The following is a 25,359-nucleotide window of genomic DNA, read 5'->3' on the forward strand; positions in this document are numbered from 1 at the left end:
ATTTTTGGTTTCACAGCTGGGTAAAGTGTTTTGGCACTAGCATGCGGATCTTACTCTGAAATGGTATGACAGATGGTTTCAAATCCTTGGCTGCTGAAAACTTTGTCATTCTATCTCCATCCCCTTCCCCCACCCCTACCCCAACTCCTATTTGCCCTATGTTGTTTAAACTGCTCAGTTCTGATCACCCCATCCACTGATTGAGAGGCTTCCTTCATCATTTTGCAACCACCAATGTAATGACTGATAGAGGCAAAGGTTACTAATACATGCTAAAACTTTCTTAATAAAAGGTGGTCAGGGAATAGGGTATGCACATTAGCTTCCTGGTGAATATGGGACCAGGAGCCCCACCAGGACCATCCAGAGGCCAGGAGAAGAACTGTAGGCTTAAAAAAAATATCAATGTTAGATGTGGCTCTACCAGCTAATGAATGACTGAATGTGCACTGGTTTGCTTGCTACAAGTCAACTTCCCTCCACACTCTTTTTTTTTTTTTTTTTTTTTGAGACGGAGTCTCCCTCTGTTGCCCAGGCTGGAGTGCAGTGGCACAATCTCTGCTCACTGCAAGCTCCACCTCCCAGGTTCACGCCATTCTCCCGCCTCAGCCTCCAGAGTGGCTGGGACCACAGGCGCCTGCCACCACGCCCGGCTAATTTTGTTTTTGTATTTTTAGTAGAGACAGGGTTTCACCGTGTTAGCCAGGTGAAACCAGGATGGTCACAGTCTCCTGATCTCGTGATCCACCCACCTTAGACTCCCAAAGTGCTGGGATTACAGGCGTGAGCCACTGTACCCGGACACCCTCTACACTCTTTAAAAAGACTTTCTCTTGACTTTAAAACCTTAGTAGGAACTCAGGAATTGCTGCTTTTTTGAAGTCTCCAGAAGATTTGACATCCTGTCTTGATAACAGTTTATAGAGTGTCTCATTTCCTATAATTAGAGAGGTTCATTTATATGTCAACCCTAAATCCAGATTTTACCTCAGTGTGGATCTTAAAACTCTTGGCTGGGTGCGGTGGCTCATGCCTGTAATCCCAGCACTTTGGGAGGCTGAGGCGGGTGGATCACAAGGTCGGGAGATCGAGACATCCTGGCTAACACGGTGAAACCCCATCTCTACTAAAAATACAAAAAATTAGCCGGACATTGTGGCAGGAGCCTGTAGTCCCAACTACTTGGGAGGCTGAGGCAGGAGAATGGCATGAACCCGGGAGGTGGAGCTGGCAGTGAGCTGAGATCATGCCACTGCACTCCAGCCTGGGCGACAGAGCAAGACTGCATCTCAAAAAAAAAAAACAACAATAACAACAACAACAACAAAACTCTTTGCCAGGGGCAGAGTCTCTTCCCAGGGCTACACCACAACTGCAGTCAGATTGTGGAGAGAATTTTCCAGCAGGATAAATGTCTGTACCAGCCAATCACTTCATGCCTGCTCACAATCAGAGCCCAGAAAAAGAAGTGATGTTCAAAAAATAAGTTCAGAACCAGTACATTCCCAATCTGATTAATTCAATTCAACATGAAAAACAGGAGTGGGAACATAGTTAATAGACCATGATTGGGGTAAGGAACAGTTTGATCCTGGCCTCTTTGAATGTCTCCAGGCACGCTGAAGACCTCCCTGGGCCCCTGTCTGTGATGCCGGGCCAGGGTATTGCAAAGATAAAAGGAGGGGATGAAATTGGATGGCAAAAAAGTTTAAGAATACAGCCTCTTTGACAAGGAGCTAATAAAAGAAGCAGTAGCTCCTACTTCAGAAAAAGAAAAAAAAGGTAAGAAAACCACAGAGGTCAAACCTGGCAGGTAGAAGGGGTCCACCCAGTGCTCTCATCACTTGGCCTTTCAGGAGTCGACTGGACATATTAGCAGAGGCAGTGTCCTGGAGGGGAGGCTCATGGGCTCTGAATTAAAAGCCACCTGGTTTTAAATCCTAGCAATAACCACTTCCTAACTATAGGATCTAGAAAAAGCTGTCTAACCTCTCTGGGCTTCCGTTTCCTCATCTGCAAAGTAGATTCAATAAAAGCCACCTTTGAGGCTCAGGAAACACAGCTCAAAGTAGCAGAGCTTGGATGTGGATCCTGGACTGTCCTGTCTTGAAAAACACAGGGGGAACCTACGATATGCCTCCTGGAACGAAGACCTCTCCATCTCCTAAATGAATGATGTGTATGATGAGATGTGAATGGTGAGAGGAATGTGCCCCCTGAGCATGCAGGCGGAAAGGTGAACACGGGAATCCTAAAATCCTCACAGGATGGAAGGCACCTAGGAGGGGAGGGGTACTGGTTGCACGGTTAGACCCTATTTTAGAAACTGTGGACCAGGACTTGAGTTGGAGTGGTAGAAAGGAGAACCAGCAAGGTGGGCTTAGCTACACGCAGGCTGCAGGGAGAGGAGAAGAGGCTCTGTCGGTGACTGCAGAGCAGACACGGCCCACAGGAGGCTCTGGTCACACAGATCCCAGCTGCTCATACAATCAGGTCCAGGGGATCAGTACAAGGTAGACCAAGAGCAAGCCATCAGGCTGGGGGATAAGAGAGATTCACACACACACACACACACAAACACACACAGACACACACACACACAGACACACACACACACACACACAGAGCTACGCAGCTGAGTTCCCCCATAGGGCCCATCTGTACCTAAGTATTTGGATCTGGCTAAAGAGGGAAGGGGCTGCACTTAGGAGCCGTGAGCAAACTCCCTATCCCTGGAGGTGATCAAGCAAAGCAGAGGCCGGCGTACCCCTCGCAGCATTATCACTGGGAAATCCAGCCTCAGGTGGGTGGCTGGGCTCTCTCACTGCATGGGCCCCTTCCAACCTGAGATCCTCTGAGTTGTGGACAACGTGTGATGGTGAGCAGGGCTTTAACATGGTTTTCTCTAGGAAAAGCAGTTCTGGGGCCCAGGTGAGCACAGATGCCAAGGGAAGGAGGGGGGGTTTGTGCAGATGTGCAGACTTGCCCTCTAAGACAGCATCTCCAGAAGGAAGCACTCAGGGGGACGGTCCCTAAGGCAAGGCATCTGAGGGGCAGCGGGGGCTCTGCAAGGCAGCTGAGGCTCAGGAGTGAAACCAGGACTTGAGGACACGATGAAGACCAAGGCACCAAGTTAGCCCCACTGAGAAATCCAGGGGAGCGTGTGAGCTGCACTGAGCTGTGTTTGGAAAAGACTGAACAGGCCCAAGATAAAAAGGCCACCAGAGCACTTAGTAAGAAGGCAAAACCCAGAAAGGACCAGGGAAAACTGCTCCCCGACAGCCAGAGAAGACAACTCACTCAGCCGACACTTTCTCATATTTCTGTCTTTGAAAAGGTTAAAATATGGACAGTTTAAGGAAGTCAGTCCATGTTGTTCTGGGAAAATGAAAAAGTAAATGAAATACAGAAAGAGACTGACACTACCTGGCTTGGGGGTAATTTAGGAACTGTCGTATCTCTTTGCAAAGCCACTCCCTGTGACTTCTGAGAGACTGAGAAAATGAGAAAAAGTTTCTGAGTTCTGGTAAAACCACAAATGTTTTTCAAAAAGAAAACAGAAGAACCCTAAACACTGCAGGCTAGTCAGCTTCGTGTCAGCACCTGCAAAGGTGAGAAAATGAACTTCATTGGTCAACCCACTGCAGTGAGTGTGCCACAGTGCTCAGTGACAGGCTGACATCTGCATCAGGGAAGAAGGGGTACTGTTCCCCACCATGCACATGGCAGGAGGTAGAGCCAGGTGGAATCTCCTTTCATGTCTTCGCGTGCAAGCTGTTTAACCCACAACACGAAAGAGGGAAGAAGAAGAATTCAATGGAAAGAAGTTCATATTACAAACGACTTTTCAAATTGGGCTCTGCGTTCCAGAAAATGGATAAACCCTGAGAAAATGGCTAATCAGGCCACGAGAGAAGGAGGCGGCAGGGATAGGAGCTGAGGGTGGGTGCTGGAGTCTATTTAATGGGTCGACCTCCAGCCCAGAGCGGCAGGTTCCAGGCTTCATAAGCCACTAAAATTCTTTAATGAAGCCTTCTATCTGTAAGATGGAAAAAGCAGGCTACCTAGCTGGATGGTATGGGACTGGGGGGACAGTGTTTGTGTAGCCTGGGGATGGAGGGTGAGTATTCCATCTACCAGCCCCCTCCCCACCCCAAGGAAACTGAGGCCTCCACAGAACAGAGGCAGCAAAAATCACTGGGCTAGATAAAAGAACAGAGAACATGCTCAGTGAATTTCGCATTGATAACAAAATAGGCGAATTCAACAATACCAAAGAAGGCAGGGATGATTTTCATAACTCATCTTGAACTGTGGGGAAAAAAACTCATGAGACCAACAATGGCCAGTGAAGGCGGCTGCAGGCAGGAAAATGGGTCCATCCTTCCCCTCCTCCACAACTGACTGCAAATCAGGAAACTCAAACGGAACGAAATCAGTAGAGCTCAGGTTCACCTAAGCCCCTAACAGAAAAGGAAGGAAATTTAGGTTCAAGCTTAAAAAATGGCAGACTATGCACAGCTTTGATTCTGATTTGAATGGGCTAATTAAGTGCCTGAAACAAACAAACAAAGAATGACTTCGCCTCAGGTTCCTTACTTAAAAAGAAATGTTCTCTTTGAGGTTCAGCAAAAGAACTTTTAACTATGGTGTACTTTTTTTGTAGGTGGTTGTGACTTTTCACCGTGGCAATATTTATACAACATAGAACCTGCCATTTTAACCATTTGTAAGTGTACCATTCAGTGGCATTAACCACACTTATGTTGTGCAACCAATATTGCTATCAATTTCCAAAACCCTCTCATCACCCCAAACAGAAGCTCTGAACCCATTAAGCAATAATGCTCGATCTCCCTCCTGCCAGCCACTGGGAATCTCTAGTCTGCTTTCTGTGTCTATGAATTTGCCTGTTCTAGGCATTTCATATAAATGGAATCAGATGATACATGTGACCTTTTGTGTCTGGCTTCTTTCACTCACTGTCACGTTTTCAAGGTCCTTCTATGTGGTAGCATGAAACGGCACTGCATTCCTCTTTGTGGTGGGATAACATTCCACTGCAGTATACACGCATTTTGTTTATCTATTCATCCGCTGATGGATGCTTGGGTGGTTTCCACTTTGTGGCTATTGAGAAAATATGGTGTCCTTTCATAGCCACGGGATGAAGAGGTGGAACTGTCCACTCTGGATAAAGCAGGCTAGGGGGGCCTTGACAACTGCAAGACCAAAAGGCAGGAGTGGCTGAACACGGGGCAGGAGGGAGGTTGTGGCCTTGAGGAAGGAGGGTCAGTGGAGAGGCAGGGAACCAGCTAACGTTAAGCCCTACGATGCAGCCTATCAGATGCTATAATACTAGCAACTGACGGAGCACGCGGCTCAGCATGGCATGCTTTTCAGACGTGCCCGATGGCTCTGGCTGACCCTGCCCTCTCTGGCTGTCCACCTCTGCACCTGGCAGGGGAGGTGAACCACAGCAGGTGATTTCTAAGGTCCCTTCCAGTTCTGACAATCAGTCCAACAAGACCTTGACCACGATGTGACTATACAGTTAACAGACTAATAACGGCCCTCTCTGGAGGGTGGAGAGAGAAAGGGGACTTTGGAGGGGATGAAGGTCCAATTGCTCCAGAAGGAAGACGTGGTGCTCACTGCAGAAGAGGGAGTTATAGCAAGGCTGTACCTTAGTGCCCCACTGCCCACCCTAGAGGCTTAGCTCCCAGTGAGAGTCAGGGAGGAGTCGGAGAGGCTCCGCAGATGTGGGAGAGGCACAGATCTGCCCCAGAGAGGAGTGCTTCCTGGGGGCCAGCCTGGTGCGTCAGGGAATTCTGAAACCACTGGGGAAGAAACTGAGGGAAAGGCCTGATGGGCACGGCAAACAGGAACATAAGTGGTTTCTACCACAGACCAGAATGACCCGGAGCCAGGTCACATTGAGGGACACAGCCTGGACAGGGGACACAGCACGCCTAAGAGATATGGGAGAAAAACTCAGAACAAGAGCCACATTTCTGCCGCCAACACCAGCCGGCTGTGTGGCCCGCTTGGAAATACCGAATCACTCTAGGGCCACACTCCTCATCTATGTGCTGGGTGGCTCAAGACCTATAATCTCTGAGGTCCCCTCCAGGGAAAATTCCAGAGCACATGGGAGTACCAAAGTGCGTGTCGAGGGAGACCTCCCCCACGCCCATTCTCTCAGCAAATATTCACTGGGCACTGCTCTGTGCCAGGCTTGGTGCTAGGCGCCCTTCCTTCCTTGTGCATAACATGAACAGGCGCAGCAGCCACAGCATCTTCTGGTTGCAGCGATTTGCCAAGGGCAAGTTAAAGCAGCCAATGAAGAACAGGTTCCCACTGACCATTTGCCCACCTCCAGGCGAGCTTGCTGACAATGCCAATGGAGAGGTGTGGCTGGCATCAGGCACTCTCCCACCCCTGCCAAGCACAATACTCAGGCCCCTTCACATTTCAGGCCCCTGCGTAGGGCCCCTACCAGGGCTGAGACAAGCGGGAAGAAGGTGGTTGCAACCCAGCTGTCAGCTACACTCACCTTTACGCAGGAGTAGATCACAGACACAAACACCACCAAGGTCAGCAGCAGGGAACAGGTCAGGTAGAAGCTGAGCATGAATACGGAGCTGGAGGGAGAGAGGAGGGGAGGGAGAAGCCAGGCTCAGGTGGCAGGGCTGCACCTTCTGGGGGGCCTGCCTGACAAGCAGGCCACAGGTCCCCCGTGCCCATCCTCACAGCTTCAGAGGGCCTGGGCTCTGAAATCCGGAGAGGGAACCTCAAGTTGCTCCATCTCCCCTAATCCACTGCCCAGCCTTTTGCACTGACTGCCTGAGCAGGGCTTACACAGCCTTGCAGGTGGATTCTGGAGCCCTCCCCATAAGGGTATGGTTCCCTCCCCTTCCGGTGGGGACAGCAGCCCACAGGAAGTTGAATGGAGAACCAGGTGACACCTGATAGGTATTTTGCCTAGTTCTCAGCTATTCACTGATGTGCTTCATTTAGCTTGGAAGAACCACCTGGTTATTCCCTCCAAGTCGTCACTCACGGCTCCATAAACAACTGTGAAGGCTGAAAACTGATTGGATCAGTGGCCTTCGTTTCTAGAAATGCCTTTGTCAGCAGCACAGCCAGTCACTCTTTGAAAAACAGGGGTGACTGTCTCTTTAGAAGGGCAGAATCTCTAAGCCCCACCCCCTTTCCACTGCCAGGTCCCAAAACAAGTCTGTGGGACTGCCACGTCCCATAGTTTTTGCTCCTCTATTCCTAGCCAGTTCAACAAGAAAAATGCAAGGATTTCCCTCTGCCCCTCCTTTCAGATGCAGATCACAGGTGACCTTCAGAGCCACCGCCAGTGGCCACCCTCAGACAAAAGTGTAAGTGTAAGTGACTTTCCATCCGGAACTTCCCATTGGCCCTCCTGGGGCAAGGGCTGGCCTGGAGACAACATACCCCGCCATAGCACCAGGTGGCTATTCAAGGGAGGAAGAGTGGCCTGAAGATGCCTGGTGTTGTTATGGGGTTAAAAGCCAGTGGGGGGGCGTGAGAGGCAGGTGAAGACCTCTAGGGAGGATTCAAACAGCATCTTTGTTCCAGGCCTCCACAGAAGCCAGCACTTAGCTGCCTTCAACAAATGGAACAAGAGAAACGAATTCTCTTCAGAGGAAAAGAAAGACCTTTAGAGTGGCTTTCCTAGAGAGGAGGTGGCTAGAGAATGACCTCTGCCAATGTCTAAGCCACTTGGAGGGAATGAAGCTGTTGCAGGCAGGGCAGGTAACTGAGATGACCCAGCCCTCAAGCCGCTGCAGAGAAGGAAAAGCAGCAAAGAGGCAGGACTATGCACTCAAGCTACAGGGACTGTCAGTTACAACGGGATTATAAACCAGATTGCTTTTTTTTTTTTTTTGAGACAGAGTCTCGCTTTGTTGCCCAGGCTGGAGTGCAGTGGTGTGATCTCGGCTCACTGCAACCTCTGCCTCCCAGGTTCAAGTGATTCTCCCACCTCAGCCTACTGAGTAGCTGGGATTACAGGTGTGCACCACCACGTCTGGCTGATTTTTGCCTCACCACGCTTGGCTGATTTTTTGCATTTCCACTGTGTTGGCCAGGCTGGTCTTGAACTCCTGGCCTCAAGTGATCCACCTCCCTTGGCCTCCCAAAGTGCTGGGATTACAGACATGAACCACAGTGCCCAGCCTCCAGATTGCTTCTTGATACCTGTGAGTCCACATCAGTACAGAAAGATGGGGTTTTATGCCAACAAGGACCCCAGCTCTGCACAGCCTCAGTGCAGGGGTCAACCAGGGTGGAGCTGGCTGCCAGTGCCTGGTTTTCACCTGTGGCATCCAACAGAGTCACGGCAGATACAAATGTAAGGGAGATCTTTTCATTCTTTTAATAATGTTGTTAAAAATAAAATACATGTCGACATCATGTACCTCCTGCTATGGTACACGGAGAAGGACACATCATCACTTCAGTGGGAGCCTTGCCAAAATCTAATCATGAAAAAACATCAGACGCACTCAAATGGAAACTACAAATTAATTGGCCGGTACTCCTCAAAAGTGCCAAGGTCGTGAAAGACAAGCAAAGACTGAGGAACTATCACAGATGGGAGGGGATGGAGGACATGAATCAACTACATGTGACGCAGGATCCTGAAAAGGCTCCTGGAACACAAGCTGGATAGTGAGGGGAAAACGACGAATTAGAATAAGGTCAGTAGATGAGTTAATAGTATCATTTTAGTGTTGATTTCCTGGTTTTGATCATTACACTACAGTTACAGAAGTTGTCAACATTCGGGGAAACTGGATGCAGGACGCACAGAATCCCTCTCGGCTACTTTTGTAACTTCTCAAATACCATTATTTCAACATGAAAAACAGAAGGTACTGGCTTTGGGGACTCTTTAGATGAAGCAAGGCTTAGAAGATATAACCAAATTCAATCAGCGGATTTTGAGTAGATCCTGGCTACAAATAAAACTAAAAGTAGAAGACATTTTGGGGGATAGTTTGAGAAATTTGAATATGGACTGGGTAGTAGGTGATAGTAGGGAATTTATGCTAATTTTTTTGGTATATAAAGTATTGGGGTTAAGGAGGAAAATGTCCTTAAATTAGGTGTACATTGAGGTTTTTATGGGTAAATGTCTTTGTGTCTAAATTTACTTTAAAACAATCAGAATAAAATAGATGAAACAAACACTGCAAAATATTAACAGCTATTCTATCTAGGGGATGGGTACTAATTAGATTAATTACTTTTCTGTGCATTTGAGGAATTACATAATAAAAAGTAAAAATATGTATTTACGCATACACTTATATGTATGTGTGTATATATATGTATAGGTGTATGTGTACAGGTGTACATACATAAGGCAATTATGTTTCTCTTCCCAAGCGAGACTCTAATGTGAATGACAATTTAACAAACACTTCATTTCCAAAAGCCCAGCATACTTCAAAGTACCCCCCATAGAAGCCATAGGCTTTCTCAGCGACACAGCCAGTCCTCAGAAAAGTTCAGAAACACCTCTTTGTGAAATACTTTCAGAACTTGAAATCCATTCTTAGAAATATCCACAGTAGTAGAAAACCTGCATCTTTTGAATATTTTTTTTCCCAAGAATTAAAGGTTACACAGAGAGCAGCCCAGGGAATACTTTGGGTGACTCAATTGTCAGTGGTGGTGTGGGTTAATGGGACGAGACAATTAAGTGATAAAAAGGCGTCTGTCTCTTGACCAGGCGCGGTGACTCACACCTATAATCCTAGCACTTTGGGAGGACAAGGCAGGTGGATTGCCTGAGCTTGGGAGTTCGAGACCAGCCCAGGCAACATGGTGAAACCCTGTCTCTACTAAAATACAAAAAGTTAGCCAGGCATGGTGGTGGGTGCCTGTATTCCCAGCTACTCAGGAGGCTGAGGCAGGAGAATTGCTTGAACTCGGGAGGCGGAAGTTGCAGTGAGCCAAGATGGTGCCTCTGCACTCCAGCCTGGGCAAAGAGTGAGACTCTGTCTCCCTCCCCCTAAAAAAAGCAACTCTCGTACAGCTAAGCAGCGACCGGTGAGAAGTCGCCCACCCTGGAATGAGCACATCATCTTCCTACCCAGAGAGGTCAGACCCCTGGCTTCCTATCCCACTGAGGGCACACTCAGAAACTTCTCTCCCTGCCTACGCAAGTGTAGGCCAGACTCCCTGCTCTGTTCTCCTAAATGACCACCCCCTCCCAACCCTGGGATTCCCTGCAGCCAGAGGAAGGAGCCCAAGAGGGCTGGGGATACTCACTGGGGCACGATGGTGATCTGGACAAAGCAGATGAAGAGGAAGACGAGCGACGCACACGCCACATAGGCACCAAATCGGTCATCTACCTGCTTGGAGTACTGAGAGGAGACGGGCATGGTGAGAAGGGCCAAGACACCTGGCCTAGTCCACTCCAGCCCTGTCAATCCCACACACTCAGGGCAGCCACTCAGAGGTGGTCACCTATGCAGCCCACTCCCACAACAAGGAAGACCCGAGAACCAGAGCCAGACTTAGACCCCAGGAAACCATTCCAGATCACCAGACGGTGGTGCCTATGGAGAGGGCAGTTGAGAGGGATCTGAAACCTTCTGCAGGTGGGTCACCTTCAGAGTAATCCATACTGATCACGGCTGTACATGACTGCACACCATCTACCCGCTAGGAAACATGTCAGGTGTCTACAGGCCTCATCCAGCACCCCCACAACAGCCCAGGAAGTCAGAATATAACGGCTGTCATTTCTTCTTCAGAGATGAGCAAGCTGGGCCTCAGAGAGCTCACAAGACTTGTCCAAAGTCACATCTGAGGCTCCTTGCCCCAGCTCCTCCCATGATACCAATCAGCCACACTGATGGAGGTTGGGCTGGCACAGTCACCCAGAGTAACACCCAAGTCAGGTCCATACACTGCTGGTCCCTTTCCACAGCTCCACCTCGCTGATTCAGTGTGCTTGTCTGGTTGAATGCTGATGAGCACACCCCAAGTCCACTTTAACTGAACCCTGGGGAGACGCTGCCACACAGTGCGAAGAGAACTGACTGGACCGGGGTCTGGCTCCAGCTCTGTCGCTGCTTCACTGGGTGGCCGAAAGCAGGTCCCCCAACCACTCTGGGCTTTAGCTTTCTCATTCACAATGTGAGGAAATGCAACAGAGAGATCTTCACTATCCCTGCCAACTTTACCACCTCGAAGTCTCAATGGGACAAAGCAGTTGGGCTATCCATCGACAACGATAATAACAACAATGCAAATAGCAACGAATATGCACCAAATGCCTACTATGCGACAGATACTGTGTCATACATAGAAACTCTGCTGGGCATGGTGGCTCACGCCTGTAATCCCAGCATTTTGGGAGACCGAGGCAGGTGGATCACCTGAGGTCAGGAGTTCAAGATCAGCCTGTCCAACACAGTGAAACCCTATCTCTACTAAAAATACAAAAATTAGCCAGGAGTGGTGGAGGGTGCCTATAATCCTAGCTACACAGGAGGCTGAGGCAGAAGAATTACTTGAATCCAGCGGGAGGAGGTTGCAGTGAGCCAAGATCAAGCCACTGGACTCCAGCCTGGCCAACAGAGTGCAACTCCGTTTCAAAAAAAAAAAAGAAACTCATTTCATCCTCACTATAACCCTGTGAAGTGGGAATGTTAACTGCCCCATTTTCTAGATAATGAAACTAAGGCACAGAGAAGTTAAGATGTATCCCTCCCAACCAGGGAAGCCTCCCTAGAACTCACATCTCCCTAGGCAGCGCAGCATCGGAGCTGGGGAAACTGAGGCCACCCCTTCCATGGTGCTGGGGGCAGGACGGAGCTGTACGGTTTCCTTGCCCTCCTCCTCCTGGTCCTGATTCAGTACAGGGGCCTCCTTCCCACCCAGGGTGCTGTACCTTCTTCTCTAAGTCAGGCTCCCTGAAGGTCAGGAGGAACTTGCGGACATGCTCAGACCGAAGCCTGTCAATGCTCCTGGCATCAATAGCGCGGCCCAGAAACTCATCCACTTCATCCTCAGGGTTCGCACTCTCCTGGGCATTCCTGGGGAGCAGAAGGCACGGGCGTGAGACAGGTTGACCACAGGGGCACCAGCAGAGGGCTGGCTCTTCCGACCATCCCCCCCAGACGCTCAGAGAGGCCCGGCAGCTGTCCACCATCAGCCCAATCAGGGCGGCGGGAGCTGAGACTGAGACCAGAAGCCTAAGCCGAGCTCTTAACAACTGCACAGGTGAACGGACAACTGCCCAAGTCTCAGCCCTTCCGGCTTAAGGGGGTTGTTGACAATAGGCTTTTCTGACTCTGTTAACATATTATATTAGCATAACAATGTGAGCTACCATTGATGGTTTAATTGGACTTTCCCTACAGCTAACAGGCTTTGCTCTTTACCCTCCAGCTCTGCTATCCTCCTGAAAAGAAGCCCCAGATCGGGCAGCGAGAGTTTCTCGGGTGTCTGCCACGGGGACTGTGGCCCGCCTGGTTTCTTTCACCCAGCTCAGGGCACTCTTGAGAAGCAGGTTTCATAGATTTGAGTGCTGACCTTCAACACCCTGTTTCTCAGGGTAAAGCCCAGTCCTGGAGCGGAATTTCTGACAGTCCTGAGAACCGGAAGTGAAGGAGGGAGAAGTGGGCATTGCCTCGGGGCACTGGATGCCAGGCGCTGCTGACCAGTGTGTAAGGTCTGCACTTTCCTGAGGGAGCCCATGTGTGTGCACACATGCACGTGCGTGTCACGGAGATAAAATGGGCAGTGCTGAGCCCTGTCCTTCTGCTGGGTGGCCTGGGTTCCTGGGATGCCCTAGCCTGTCTGGGGCTGCTGCTGACCATCTGATGGCTAGGGGGAGCTCCATTCACTCTCAGCGAAGACTGCAAGAGGGGTCATTTTCCATGGAGTGTGGAGAAACCAAATGATAAGGTGGATTGGGAGATATCCCCTAGACCCAGGGAGCAGGAATAAGGAAGGGCATATTACTCACTTGTCCTTGGGGTCTTCAAAGCCCTAAAAGAGGATAGAGAAAGAGAATGAGAACAGAGAGAACCCAAAGCTCAGAGGCTTCTAAAAGGCCGCAGCTCATCTCTCTACAGTCTCCCAAAGGGCATGGACATAGAGAGTATTGTCACTCAGGACCTCCTTCCTTCCTCCCTCCCTCATTCCCTCCCTCCCTCCCTCCCTCCCTCCCTTCCTTCCTTCCTTCCTTCCTTCCCTCCCTTGGAGAATACAGCTGGGTTCTCCCTAACAGACAGGTGCTGTGCTAGACGCCAGGGATGCCCTGAGATTTCACTTCATCCACTGGCACAATCCATGTGTCTAAGCTCTTCCTGCCCCCAAGCTCAACTCCCTTCCTGAACCTCTCCTCACCATCCTCCTGCACCCTGGGCTCCGAGGGACCCCTTCAATCCTGCTCCTTACTCAGAGGGAAATCGGGGAACTGCTGGGCTGCACAATCTCTGTCACACGGACACACTCATGCATACTCACCTCCTCATGTACATCACACCGAGCACACATAACATCTCCAGGAGTTAGCACATTTTGCACTTCAAAAAATCACACTCTAGTTACCTGCAACAGCTGTTTTAGTAACTGAGAATCAATGCATTCTTGCAAGGCCAGGGTTGGTTGGGGACCCAGAGGGTAAGGAACCCACCTGCCACAGATCTGACTGCTGTTCTATCAGAGGTGAGGGTGGGAAGGGCCTTACCAGCTGTCAGACTCAAAGCCCCCTTTAATTCACGAATTTCACAAAGGGAGAGAGGTGTGTGGGGGTCTCACCAGTGGTGGCAGAATGGAGGCTTCCCCACTGTGGGGAAGGGTGGAGTCTCAGAGGTGGTGCGTGAGGTGACAAGTAGCCCCAGACTTGCTGTTTAGATTAGCTTCGGGATGCCAGGATTAGGACAGAGGATGCCCCTTCCCTGGCAGTGTGGAGCACTCCGCTGGGCAAACAGAGTTCGGCAAACACTGGGTGAACCCAAAATCCAAATGAACACACCCCTCTTCATTCCCAATGAGGACACAGTTTGAAAATACAAAAAGAGGGATTTATGTTCCTCTCCATGAGCCAGGGCTATCAGGCACTGAAACAGACATGGAGCCCTGGTGGCGCAGAGCTCTACCCCCAGCTCTACCCCCAGCTGAGGGCTCCGGGGAGCCTCAGCAGCCTCTGGAGTCACCTCCAAGTGACCAACTATGGGCTCTGAGCTCCTCCCAGGCTGCCAGCGCCAGCCCAGGATGGCCTGGTAGTTGTCTGCCTAGGCAAACTGCACCCTTCTCCTTGTCCTCTGAGAATGGCCAGGCCCTCCCTCCAGGCTATAAAGTGGTCCCACGTCACCATCCCAGCCCTGGGCTGGAGGCGTAGATGTCACTCAAGTGAGCACTCCCTCCGGGGGGCAGGCCCGTGCCTGATGCTCCCAGGATCCCTCAGAGCACAGGCGTGGCGGGCAAGACCCCCTGCAAGGGGCTGGCCCACTCAATTCCATCCCAGGAGCTGGCAAAAATTTTGCTACAGAACTGAGAAGAACTGAGCTATATTACATGCATGCTGGTCTCTATGACTCAAAAATAGGCCGAAATGTTGTGAATAAGCCTGTTCTGGCCTTTCCCAATGCTCCTTTGGTCATCTGCTGAGGCTGGTGCAGGGGACCCAGTTTTTCTTCCTGTGCTGAATGGGGGGCCGGGACCATCCTAACCACACTGCTTGTCATGTTGGTGTGGAGAGCTCAGTGCCCGGTCACCATGGCGAGTTGGTAACAGGACAGATAACACCGGTCCACAAACCATGGCAGGGGGACTGTTAAGAACACAATGGAGTGGACTGGGCTCAAATCCCGCCACCTACTTACTCTAACAGTTCCAGGACAGCGGCTACTTGGCCTCCCCCAGTCTGCCTACACTCCCTCCTGCAGCACCCGGGCCCCACCGTACTGGCCATTCCTGGGTTTGGTGAGAGGAGCTCAAGCCCACATGTGTCTTCCCACTGGCAACCTTTTTATTAATAAACAACCTTAAAGACCTTATGACACTAGTGCCTAAGCATCAACCAGCACGGCTCATCACTGTGTTTTAGAAGCTGGGTAAAAGCTGGAAAAAGATTTAAAAGGCACTGCTGACTCCGAGTTCAAACCTTCTAACAGCTCTCAGTCACTACTGTGTGCTCCCGGGCCCCCATCCCCACTTCAGGGGACTATTTCTCGTAAAACTCATCCAGTATGGGCAGCTCAGGGTGAAAGCTTGCCTTCGGTGGATCTCTCTCCAGGATTCTAGGCACGTGTAGCATGGAAAGCCCAATGGTCCTTGTGGCAGCTGCAGAACCTGTCTCCATCCCTAGCCTAGATATTCCCACTGGCCATGCTGGAGTGGGGCCCAGAGGCTGGTCACTGATGGTGGTCCCCTCAGGGGACACCGGGCCCAGCCAGGACAGGAGCCTCTGTTCCCACAGCCCTGTTCTTCTGCACTCCTTCCCCTCCCTGCTGGGCAAAGCGATGAACGCCATGGAGGAGACTTCCTGGCAGCCTCCTTCTCCAGAGACTGTCCCTTCGCCATGACAGTCCTGACTGTGAATTCTTCCAAAGTTCCTTGTCCTAATGATGAACAACGTATCTGCCAACCCAGTGCCTACAGTCCAAACTATCTCCTTTAAGACTTCAAGATAACTAAAGATATAGCTTATATCAAACATCACTAAAAAATAACTTTCCAAGGATTCTAAACAGAAAGAATCTCTCACCACCAGGCCCTGCCTCCCTGCGGGTTGCTCCCTGCCCTTCCCCGGCCACCTCTCTGCCTTCCCTTCTTCCCCATCTCCCTCCCCTACTCCCCAGCTTCCCCTCCACTTCCTGCTCGATGCTCAATGCCTCCTCTCTCTCGGTTCTCCTGCCCCTCTTTGCTATCCCTGCTCTCAATCCTTCCCCCTTTCCCGCTTTCTCCCGTATCTTTATTTTGAGATAGGGTCTCGCTCTGTCCCCCAGGCTGGAGTGCAGTGATCATGGCTCACTGCAACCTCAACCTCTTGGGCACAAGCCATCCTCCTGCCTCAGCCTCCCAAACAGCTGGGACTGAAAGAGCATGCTACTATGCCTAGCTAGTTTTCCTTGTTATTGTTTGTAGAGTTGGGATCTCACTATGCTGCCCAGGCTGGTTTCAAACTCTTGGCTGCCCTGACCATGTGGGTACAGAGTCTCCAGGAGACTATCAAAGGGCTGAGGTGACCATGGGGAGGGTCGCCAACTGCTCTTTGCTCAGGGCAGGGAGGGTGGTGGCTGGAGCCTTTAGTGACACTGACCAGGTCTGTGGAAATTCAGGTTTGGAGCCCTGGGGAAGGCCAGGTTTCTCCACTCTGCTGTCTGGTAACCCAGGGCCCCCCCTCCAGAGGTGTCTCTGCTGTCAAAATGTTAAATGGGGGTCTTGGCTCAATTCACTTTTCCTCCTGTACATTTTCCTTAAGCTTATATCATCTGCTACTCGTTGGCTAATAAGGAGCAGAGCGACTGGGTCCCTGCCTGTCCCCTCCTCCAGGCTCCTGGCTCTTGTCTGCTGACTCTGCTGGATTTCCACGGAGTCCGCCTCTGATCCCTTCTGTCACAACCTCAACCAAGTCTGCTCCAGAGAGCCCAAACTTAGAGCTACTTGTGCAACATGCCCCTCCTTTGCTAAGTGGCCACACAGAAACACACACACACACACAGTCCCTGTGCCATCCCTCGGCCCTTCCTAGCGTGGGTGACTCCCATCTGGGAACCTGGTGCCCCTGAGCTGAGCAGCATGCCTGAGGGGCAGAAACCAAGCTCTCAGACAGAAGGAGAGAAAACACCACCACGGCAGCGTGGGTTCTTCCTCCTCTTCCCACCGGAATCCATCTTCCTGTCATTGCTGTCAGAGCCCAGGCAGTGCATCCTGAATTCACCTGTCCCGGTGTGTGCATGCTGACTTGCTCAGCCCATGTGCTCCCACTGGAAGGCTGGCATTAGTGGGGGGTGTTTCTCAGCACAGAGGGCGAAGGGGACCACCACCTGGCACTTCCCAGAAAGCACTAGGATAGTTTCTGAGCAACTGAACCAAAAGATGTGGTTTCACTTGCCTGGAAAATGCGGAAGGTGCTGGAAGAGGGTATGACACGCTGGTGCCCACCCACCTCCCCAGGGCCTCACCAGACAGTGCCAAGAGACAGCTGGAGGCTGTGGCGGGCCGAGTCCAGCCAGGCATGCCTGCTTCCAGGCTGTGCCGCAAGCTCTGCCAAGAGGGAGGGAGGAAGGGGTGCTGCCAGTCTGTTCCAAAGCCTAATGAGGCATGCCATGGGGGGGGGTGGGAAGAGCTTGGGGCCAGAAGCAGGTGCCCTACTCCTAGCCAAAGTTGGGGCAAACCGCACTTCCATTTCCTTGTCTGGCTCCCCAGATTCCCCTGGGCAACACGAAGTGTCTGGTGTGGGCCTCACGCCCATAGAAGGCCCCAGCCTTGAAGAGTGTTGGCCATAGACTGCCCCACCAGCCACTCACCATCCGCTTCATCTCCTTGGACACCTGGTTGCCACCCAGGTGGTTGTAGAAGGGGCGCTCAGCCCCCCAGTGAGGTGGGTTGTGCCCGATGGAGTTGGTTCTCTGGCGGTTCATCTTGGCGATCATGGCCTTCTCTTCTTTCTGGGAGATGAACACAGATACATCAGCCTGCAGGCAGGGTCACCTAACGAGTCCAAGTGGCGAGCTCCTCACCCTCCCCCAAACACGGTACCTGGCGAGGTAAGAGGCTAAGGCAGCTGCCCTTTCCTCTCGGCAAGCCCTGGAGCCCAGAGCTCTGCCCAGATCCTGGAACTCCCCAGGCAAGCATCCTGGATCCCTCCAAACTCCCTAATGCCAGCCCTGGCTGGCTCAGGTGGGAGTGGCAAAAGATGATAAGAGTTGGTCTTGTGAGAAAGCAAAGGGCTTGGGAACATATGCCATTTGCAAGGAGTTCTCCCTATAAGTTTGACTATAAGATTCCATCCTGGGTGCCCTTCTCTCCTCTGGATGGCCTAGGCTCCCAAAGGCCTGAGCTGACACGCCCGGCTGCCCGCAGTGTGCTTCCTCACCCTACTCTGGGGGGCAGGGCGATCAGCGAGGGCTGAGCTTGGGTCTCCTAGGCAGTCAGGCCAACTCGTGCCTACGCCTCCCAACTTGGTCTCTGGCAGGCTGTGGTGTCACGTCAGGCTTTGCTCATGGGCAGACCAGGGCTCAGGGCAGGGTAGGGCTCTAGCTATAGCCTCAAGGGTGGGTGGGGCCTGATCTGAAGGTGCCCAGGGGGTACCGGAGGGAGAGGAGACCTGGGATCACAACCTCTGCCCAACTTCTCCAAAATATGCTATAACAGAGAGGGCACTAGGACCCGCCCCGGGGCCCAAGAGGCCACTTTCTTTTTTTTTGAGACGGAGTCTCGCTCTGTCGCCCAGGCTGGAATGCAGTGGCCGGATCTCAGCTCACTGCAAGCTCCGCCTCCCGGGTTCACGCCATTCTCCTGCCTCAGCCTCCTGAGTAGCTGGGACTACTGGCGCCTGTCACCTCGCCCAGCTAGTTTTTTGTATTTTTTTTTTTTTAGTAGAGACGGGGTTTCACCATGTTAGCCAGGATGGTCTCAATCTCCTGACCTCGTGATCCGCCCATCTCGGCCTCCCAAAGTGCTGGGATTATAGGCTTGAGCCACCGCGCCCGGCCCCAAGAGGCCACTTTCAAAGAGGTTTGGGTCAGTGAAGTTATGAGATTCAAGAGCTGACAGGCATTGTACAAATACGCAAACGGAGTCTCAGTCTACGGGCCAACACACTCCCCAGGATCTTGTCTGTCTGTCTGTCTATCCATCCAAATGGGTGCAAGAGAGCTGGAGACCTGAGGCAACCCTCCCCTCAACTCCCTCCCTTGTCAAATAAGGTGACGGTGGGAACACACAGCCTGCTTCAGCTGACATTGCTGGTAGGGGTGCCTGTCACTCTTTCTGTCTCCATTTCATCCTTTTTGGACCACTTGTCCAGCTAGAAGAACCAAGAGCCAGAGAACTCAGGGTCTAGGACAGGAAGCTGTGGGAGGCCTTGTGACCCAGATGCTGAGAGGAGAGATGTGGGGAAAGAGCCCGGAGGACCCAGTTCACTGATACCGTGGCCAAGGAACTGACCAATGCTTACAAACGTGTCAAGGAAACCATGAGGAACTGTCCCCACAGGGCCCTGAATCTCTGGTCCCTCTTCCTGGTGCCTGTGGAGGGTCTGACACAGCTCCCGTGAAGAGCCCCTGCAGCCGTATCCTACTGTGCAGGATCTGTCCCCTGGGGCACTGCACAGTAGGATACGGTGTCCCTCTGATGTCCCTCTCAGCACGGGCACCTGCCCTCAACAGCCCTGCCTGCCTCCCTTTAAAAATCGCCTTTGCTGTCGTCCTAGACTCTCGGAACTCTTCTCACAGCTTAATTTTGTCTTTCATTTCACTTCTTAGGAAGAGAAATGAGGAAGCTTTTCTCTATCAAAGGGCACTGACCGACAGATAAATTCAAAAGAAAGACTCATAAGTAAAAGACATTTTAGTTTGGGAAGAAATAGAAAATGTTCTCTTGATTTGCTTTAAAAATTAAGAACATGGAACACGACACTATTAAAAATAGAACACTGAAGTCTGCTAATAATTTAGCTTTATATTTCAGCAAGTGTGGGCTGAGACAAAGGGGGAAAAAGAAAGAGACTAGAAAGGGAAAGGGGAAAATAGGTTCAAGAAACAAAGATACATAGGCACATGTGGAGATGAACTCCGATCTATGGATCAGAGAGGGAGAGATTAGGACAAGTGTCCACCCCAGTAAAAGGCAAATGAAAAGGAGAAAGATGGAGATAAAACATATGGTATCCACAGACTCCCTTGATGCTGATTTCCAGCTTGTGGACTTCTGATGTCTTGTTGCTAATTTGAGGTCTGTTGCATTTTTGCAAAAGAAGCAATATTAAAAGATTCCCTCTTTACTATCCTTTTTGCAAGGCCTAACTGCCGGGGTCCTTTTTAAGATGCAGGAACCACAACAGCATAAGAAATTCATGACTTCACTCAAGGAAAGAGAAGGAAGTAGCAGGCCACGAAAATGTTCCTCCCTGGAGGAAGGGAGCCCCTCAGCCCCCCGGCTCCCCCCAGCCACAGACCCGCTTCTGGGTGCAGCGCAGGATGAGGAAGGTCTCGATACTGTGCTCCTTGAGGTAGGCGTTGCGCTCGCCCCCACAGCCTGGCTCCACCTCGTAGTCCCCGTTCAGGTAGTTGAGTGTAGCCTTGGTGATGTGGATGCGTCTACAACAGGGCAGGGATCAGGGTGGAGAGGGCAGAAAATGCAAAGTCAGAATGTCAGCTCCCATGAAAAACCAAACTGCAATTAGTGGATTCATCACAATTGAAACTCTAGGGCCACAAGCTCTGCTCAAATCCTAACCTCAACCTTGCATGGTACCCTCCATTACTATCAAGTGGGCTCTCGTGTCCACTGCAACCATACTATCTCACACTGCACATCCTGGCACAGACCGCTATATCAGCGTGCCCAAGAGAACATGGCCACCAGTCTTGCAAACTTTGCAAGCCTCTCACTCCTGCTCAGAAGCCAGCAATGGCTCCTGCACGCGACAGGATGGAGTCCAAATTCACAAGCCTGGCTCTCATGCCTTCTGAACACAGGCGCTGTTTCTCCTAGCCATCCCTAAAAGGCCATCTGCTCTTCTCCCATTCCTTGGAAATGCTGTTTCCCACACCTGCGCCTCGCCTTGCTGTGTTCCCTCTGCCTAGCAGCAGGCTCTTCCCAGCCCACCTGCCTCACCCCTCCCAGTCCTGCCTCCTTTATGGTCTAGTCATCCCAGAAACTATCTGTGCTTCCTCCCTCCTCCAGAACTCTCTCTATCACACCTCACCAGCCACTACAGTTTGGCTCAATATCTTCTGGGCCAAGGCTCAGGGAAGGGTGACATGATGCTCCCACAACTGACCAATGGTGGCACGGGAGATTTGGCAAGTAGAGGAATTTCTACTTCCACTATGCTCACCCCAGCCCCACCAGGTGCTTGCTACCCATCCTGCCCACACCACCCTGCCCCGCCTCGCCTCTGCAGGATGGTCACCCTGGGTGGGCTTGAGTGGGAACCCAGGTCGGGGCCCCGAGCCACCCACAGCCTTCACTCACCCTGCCTTGCCGCCAGCCTCCATGTGGTTGGCTAGCGTAACATCATTAGACCAGACGTCGAACTGCCACTTCCTTAGACCAAGGACACCGCAGTGTACTCGCCCGCTGTGAATTCCCACACGCATGTTCACGTTCACCCCCGTCACCTCCCGGACCAACCTGGGGATGGAGCAGGGGTAAGGCTGGGAGAAGGCTGGAGGCCAGGAACACAGAGTGGGGGTGAGGCTGCAGGTGCAGGGAAGGTGAAGGTGCAGGGGTCAAAGAGTCTTCCTTCTCCCATCCAGCCCTAGAGTCCAAGAATGTTCAGCCTCAAGGGCACTGGGGTGGGCAGCAGGTGCAGTCGGCTGTGAAAGGGGCTGTTCCCGACTTGGCCACAAGGTGGCGTGGTGCCACACTAAAACCCAGAGCCCTGCTGCTTCCCCTCCAGGAGGGCACCTCTGGCCAGCACTGCCCTGTCAATTAAATTGTGATTGGAAAAATGCAAATGCATGTTAGGGCCAACTTGAATTAAACGGGGAAGTTATCACCACTCCAAACCCTGTATGTATAATGCTCTTGCGGGTAAGGCAGAAATGGCTTTTGGATTATCTGTTTATTGGATTTATCCACACTGCTGCTTCCAAGATGTTAGCAGGGTGATGGCAAAAGGTGGTTACCCAGGTTTCAAGGGTATGCCCTGCTCAGGAGGGAAGGGGAGCCTGGGCAGGAGTTGGGGCTTAGGGTGCTCCATGCCCTAGAGGAAAGCTTGGTACCAGTCACACACACCACGTATCCATATCTGGGAGCCCCCAGTAGACAGGGCAGGCCCTCCGTATGCACTTACAACTCCTCATGCTAGGCAAGCAGTGGAGGCAGAGTGGGAAGGAAGCCATACATCTCCAGGTGCATGTCTGAGGCCCATGGGAACCTGCCCAGCATTTGCAGGAGAGGGTGCAGGTGCCAGGAAGTGGGGTAATGGATGAATTCAGATTGCACTTTCTAGGGCCCTAGACCCTCCCTGACACCTGGGGCACGGGTGCACTCAGCCAGCCATGGGACCAGCAGTCTGACTGGCCCCAGTGGGTGGGAGCACCACTGAGACCCCCTGACCCCATCCCACGCCATCAGCAAGAGGCTGACACCCACTGCAGGGGAGACTGCGGTCATCCATCATTTCTCTTGTCCTGAATCAACTTGGTAAACACCTCCACTGCAGCAGAATACCTTTACTGAAACACTTTCCATCCACAATGCCTTTGGATACTTGCTTAGCTTGACAATGGCTCATTCTGTCTTTTTGGCTTAACTCCACGGCCACCTCCTTCAGGCAAACTCTCTCTGTCCTCTCAGTGGAATCAACTGTCCCCTCCTGGACCCTCCTACAGTAGTCTGCCTCCCTTACCTCACTGTGTCCACCTGACATGCCTCGTATCTGAGGACCAAGAGTCCTGGTCTCTCTCCCTTAAGGCTCTGTGCTTCTGGGGAGACTGACTGTCTAGCTCAGGCATGCTGGGGACACTCGGCAAGTGCTGCGAGTAGAACTGTGCCAAACCAATGGACCCGGCCGCCTTCCTGGCCAGACAGTCCCGTCTCTGACCTTGCCCTCTGTGCCTTTTTTCTCTGCCCCTGTCCAGGCTATTTCTAAAGCCCAAAGTCTCTGACTTGCTCCCTTGGCTGTCACAGAACCTTAGACCATCCATGTTTTTCAATGACCAGGGCTCCTTCTGCGGCCAGTGGTAGCCATGATTTGGCCAAATGGCCTTTTTGCTATGGCTCACAGGCAGGGCGATTCTCTCTAAGCGGACCACCTGCATTTGAACCCGCCTGCCTGGTGGTAGCACCCTGGGGAGTTGTCTAACCCCTGTGAGCCCAACCTTTCACACCTGGGAAGAAGTGGAACCAGCAGCTCGATGCCTGGCTGGGTGTTTGTAGGAAACATGAGGCCCCGGAAGTGCAAGGGCCTCACATGGCACAGGGTCCTCACACGGCTGCCAGCCTCTCCTCCACTCCTGGAGTCTGCAGAGCCCTCCCTTCCCACACACTTCCTCTGGGAAAAGCTGCCCAGGCTGCTGTAGGGAACAGGAACCCTGGAGAAGGCAAAAAGTCTGGTGGCACACGTCAACCCTCAGCTTGGCTGGGTACCTTTGGGAGACAGTTTCACCCCACTGTTTCCCTGCCTCCAACTAGGCAGCTGGCAGGTCAGTCAGTCGCTTGGGCTGTGGACAGTCCCAGGGAGGGAGACGGTACCCGGGGGCGGGCACTTACGAGATGGCCTCGATCATGTCCATGCCCATCTCCACGCAGCAGTGGGCGTGGTCAGCCCTTGCTTCAGGAAGCCCCGAGACGCAGTAATAACAATCCCCAAGGATCTTAATACGTAAACAGTGATTCTCCTGGAAAGCAAATTAATTTTACAAATTAAAAATAGTAGGAAAGAGAAGTGGGAAGGAAAGACATGAAAAGCAAACAGATTCACCCCGTGCCTGGAATAACTTGCCTTTTAGGGCAGTGAGCGCAGGCCCACGCCGGAACTCGGCATGGTCCTGGGACAGGCTTATCAGGAGACGTTGGGGAGGGAGGGATTGTGGGGATGGAGGGATGGGCTGGGCAGCCCTGAGTGGCATTCCAGCCTCCCAGCCTCAGGAGCTCACTTTCAAAGATCCGTTCCAGAGCCCCAAGAGGAATTTGGCTGGTCGAACTGCAGCCCAGCCAGCAGGGTGGCCCTGTCAGCTTAAGGAAGGCCCCAAGCCCCAGTACAAGGGTCTCTGGTCCCCTCCATGCCCCAAGAGTCACTCTGATTCATTGCTTGAGATTCTATCAAAAGTTGCCTGATTCTCCTCCTTTTACAAAAAGACTGAAGCAGGGAGAAATGAGCTTTAACCAAAAGCTCGCTGACTCTCAGCCTGTCTGAGATTTTTATCCAAAAAGAATTTTGCTAAACTAGTAAGCACATGAGTGCCAAGAACCCAACAGACCTGCTGCTGAGTGACAGGTGCCATGGGGCCACCTGCAGGCCACCATCAATCTGTAAATGGGATTGCGATGGAATATCACTAATCCTCAATTATGAGCGGTCCAGCTCTGGATCCCAAAGGTAGTTGGGAAGCAGGGATTCAAGTGCCCGTGTGGCCTGGACTCGTTTCAGACTCAAGTGCCAAGCAGGTACTATTCACCTCATACAGTTCAGTGATGAAACTCACAGGTGAGTACATGTGCCCCACCACGGAAGCCCCCAGAGAGGCGCTGGCACTGGCTCCGACGGCACCAGCCTCTCTCATCAATAACCCAGCCTGCCGTCCTGTGTGGGCCAAGGGGAATGTGTCCACCTGTCAGTGGCCACTGACATTTAATCACTCTACAAAGGCCTAGAGCTGGGAAAGGATAACGGAGGGGTGAATAGGCGCCTAAGGAATGAACGTGTAGTTCACCACTCCCTGCCGTGGAGTGTTACTTCCAATTTATCCAAACGTTTAAGAGTCCTCTTTCTGGATGCCTCTAGGGAATGGCACACAGCCGCCTGCAGGCCAGCTGGGGATTTAGACTCATTCTCTTATCAGTCTGGCCAATCTCATCAGGAATGTGGCCTGATGGCGCCTAATGTGCCCCCAGACAAAGAGCATATTCCCCTGAGGGTTTGGGCAGTGAGACCAGCAGCCTCACCACCCGCTTCCACAGAGGGAGGCATGGGGGGCTCCCTACGCTCTCGCTTGTGGTCAGCGACAGTGCTGAAAGCAACTCCAGCTGAGTGTGTCTCCAGGGCCCAGGTAGGGCGTGAGGACATAGCCACAGCCTGGGGGGCCCCTCTGCCCATCACCAGCAGGCTCTACCCAGCAGGGTACACCCAGGCATATGCCCATCGCTGGGGTTCAGCAGGTCCTCGACCACAGCAGCCTCCCTCAACAGCCCAGGTCGGGCCACCCTAGCCCCGGCTCAGGGCGACTCACTGCGGCCAGCTTGTCGAAGCGGGCGAAGAGCTCGTTGAGGGTCATGACCAGTTCCTGTGCAGTGCACTGGGATGCCAGGCTGGTAAAGCCCTCGATGTCAGCAAACAGGATGCTGGGGAGACAGGCAGAGGAGAAAGACCCTGCTATAGGCTGAATCTTTATGTCTCCCAGATTCATATATTACATTTTTTTTCTTCGTTTTTTTTTTTTTTTTTTTTTTTTA

General features: G+C 52.0%; 1 protein-coding gene across 1 annotated transcript in view; it reads right to left on the reverse strand.

Annotated features, from left to right (window-relative positions):
- The window catches only part of ADCY5 (adenylate cyclase 5), a 137,162-nt gene that overhangs the window by 25,259 nt on the left and 86,544 nt on the right, over window positions 1–25,359 (reverse strand). Inside the window, exons 4-12 of the mRNA XM_023214821.2 lie at window positions 25,137–25,248; window positions 23,458–23,585; window positions 21,214–21,372; window positions 20,192–20,333; window positions 17,541–17,681; window positions 13,028–13,050; window positions 11,948–12,092; window positions 10,315–10,412; window positions 6,557–6,644 (exon numbers count right to left, since the gene is read on the reverse strand). Of these exons, the coding sequence (XP_023070589.1) occupies window positions 6,557–6,644; window positions 10,315–10,412; window positions 11,948–12,092; window positions 13,028–13,050; window positions 17,541–17,681; window positions 20,192–20,333; window positions 21,214–21,372; window positions 23,458–23,585; window positions 25,137–25,248 (1,036 nt within the window). The remainder of the gene's footprint in view (window positions 1–6,556; window positions 6,645–10,314; window positions 10,413–11,947; window positions 12,093–13,027; window positions 13,051–17,540; window positions 17,682–20,191; window positions 20,334–21,213; window positions 21,373–23,457; window positions 23,586–25,136; window positions 25,249–25,359) is intronic.

The sequence above is a fragment of the Piliocolobus tephrosceles genome, chromosome 2, assembly GCF_002776525.5.
Source record: "Piliocolobus tephrosceles isolate RC106 chromosome 2, ASM277652v3, whole genome shotgun sequence".
Classification (NCBI taxonomy): domain Eukaryota; kingdom Metazoa; phylum Chordata; class Mammalia; order Primates; family Cercopithecidae; genus Piliocolobus; species Piliocolobus tephrosceles.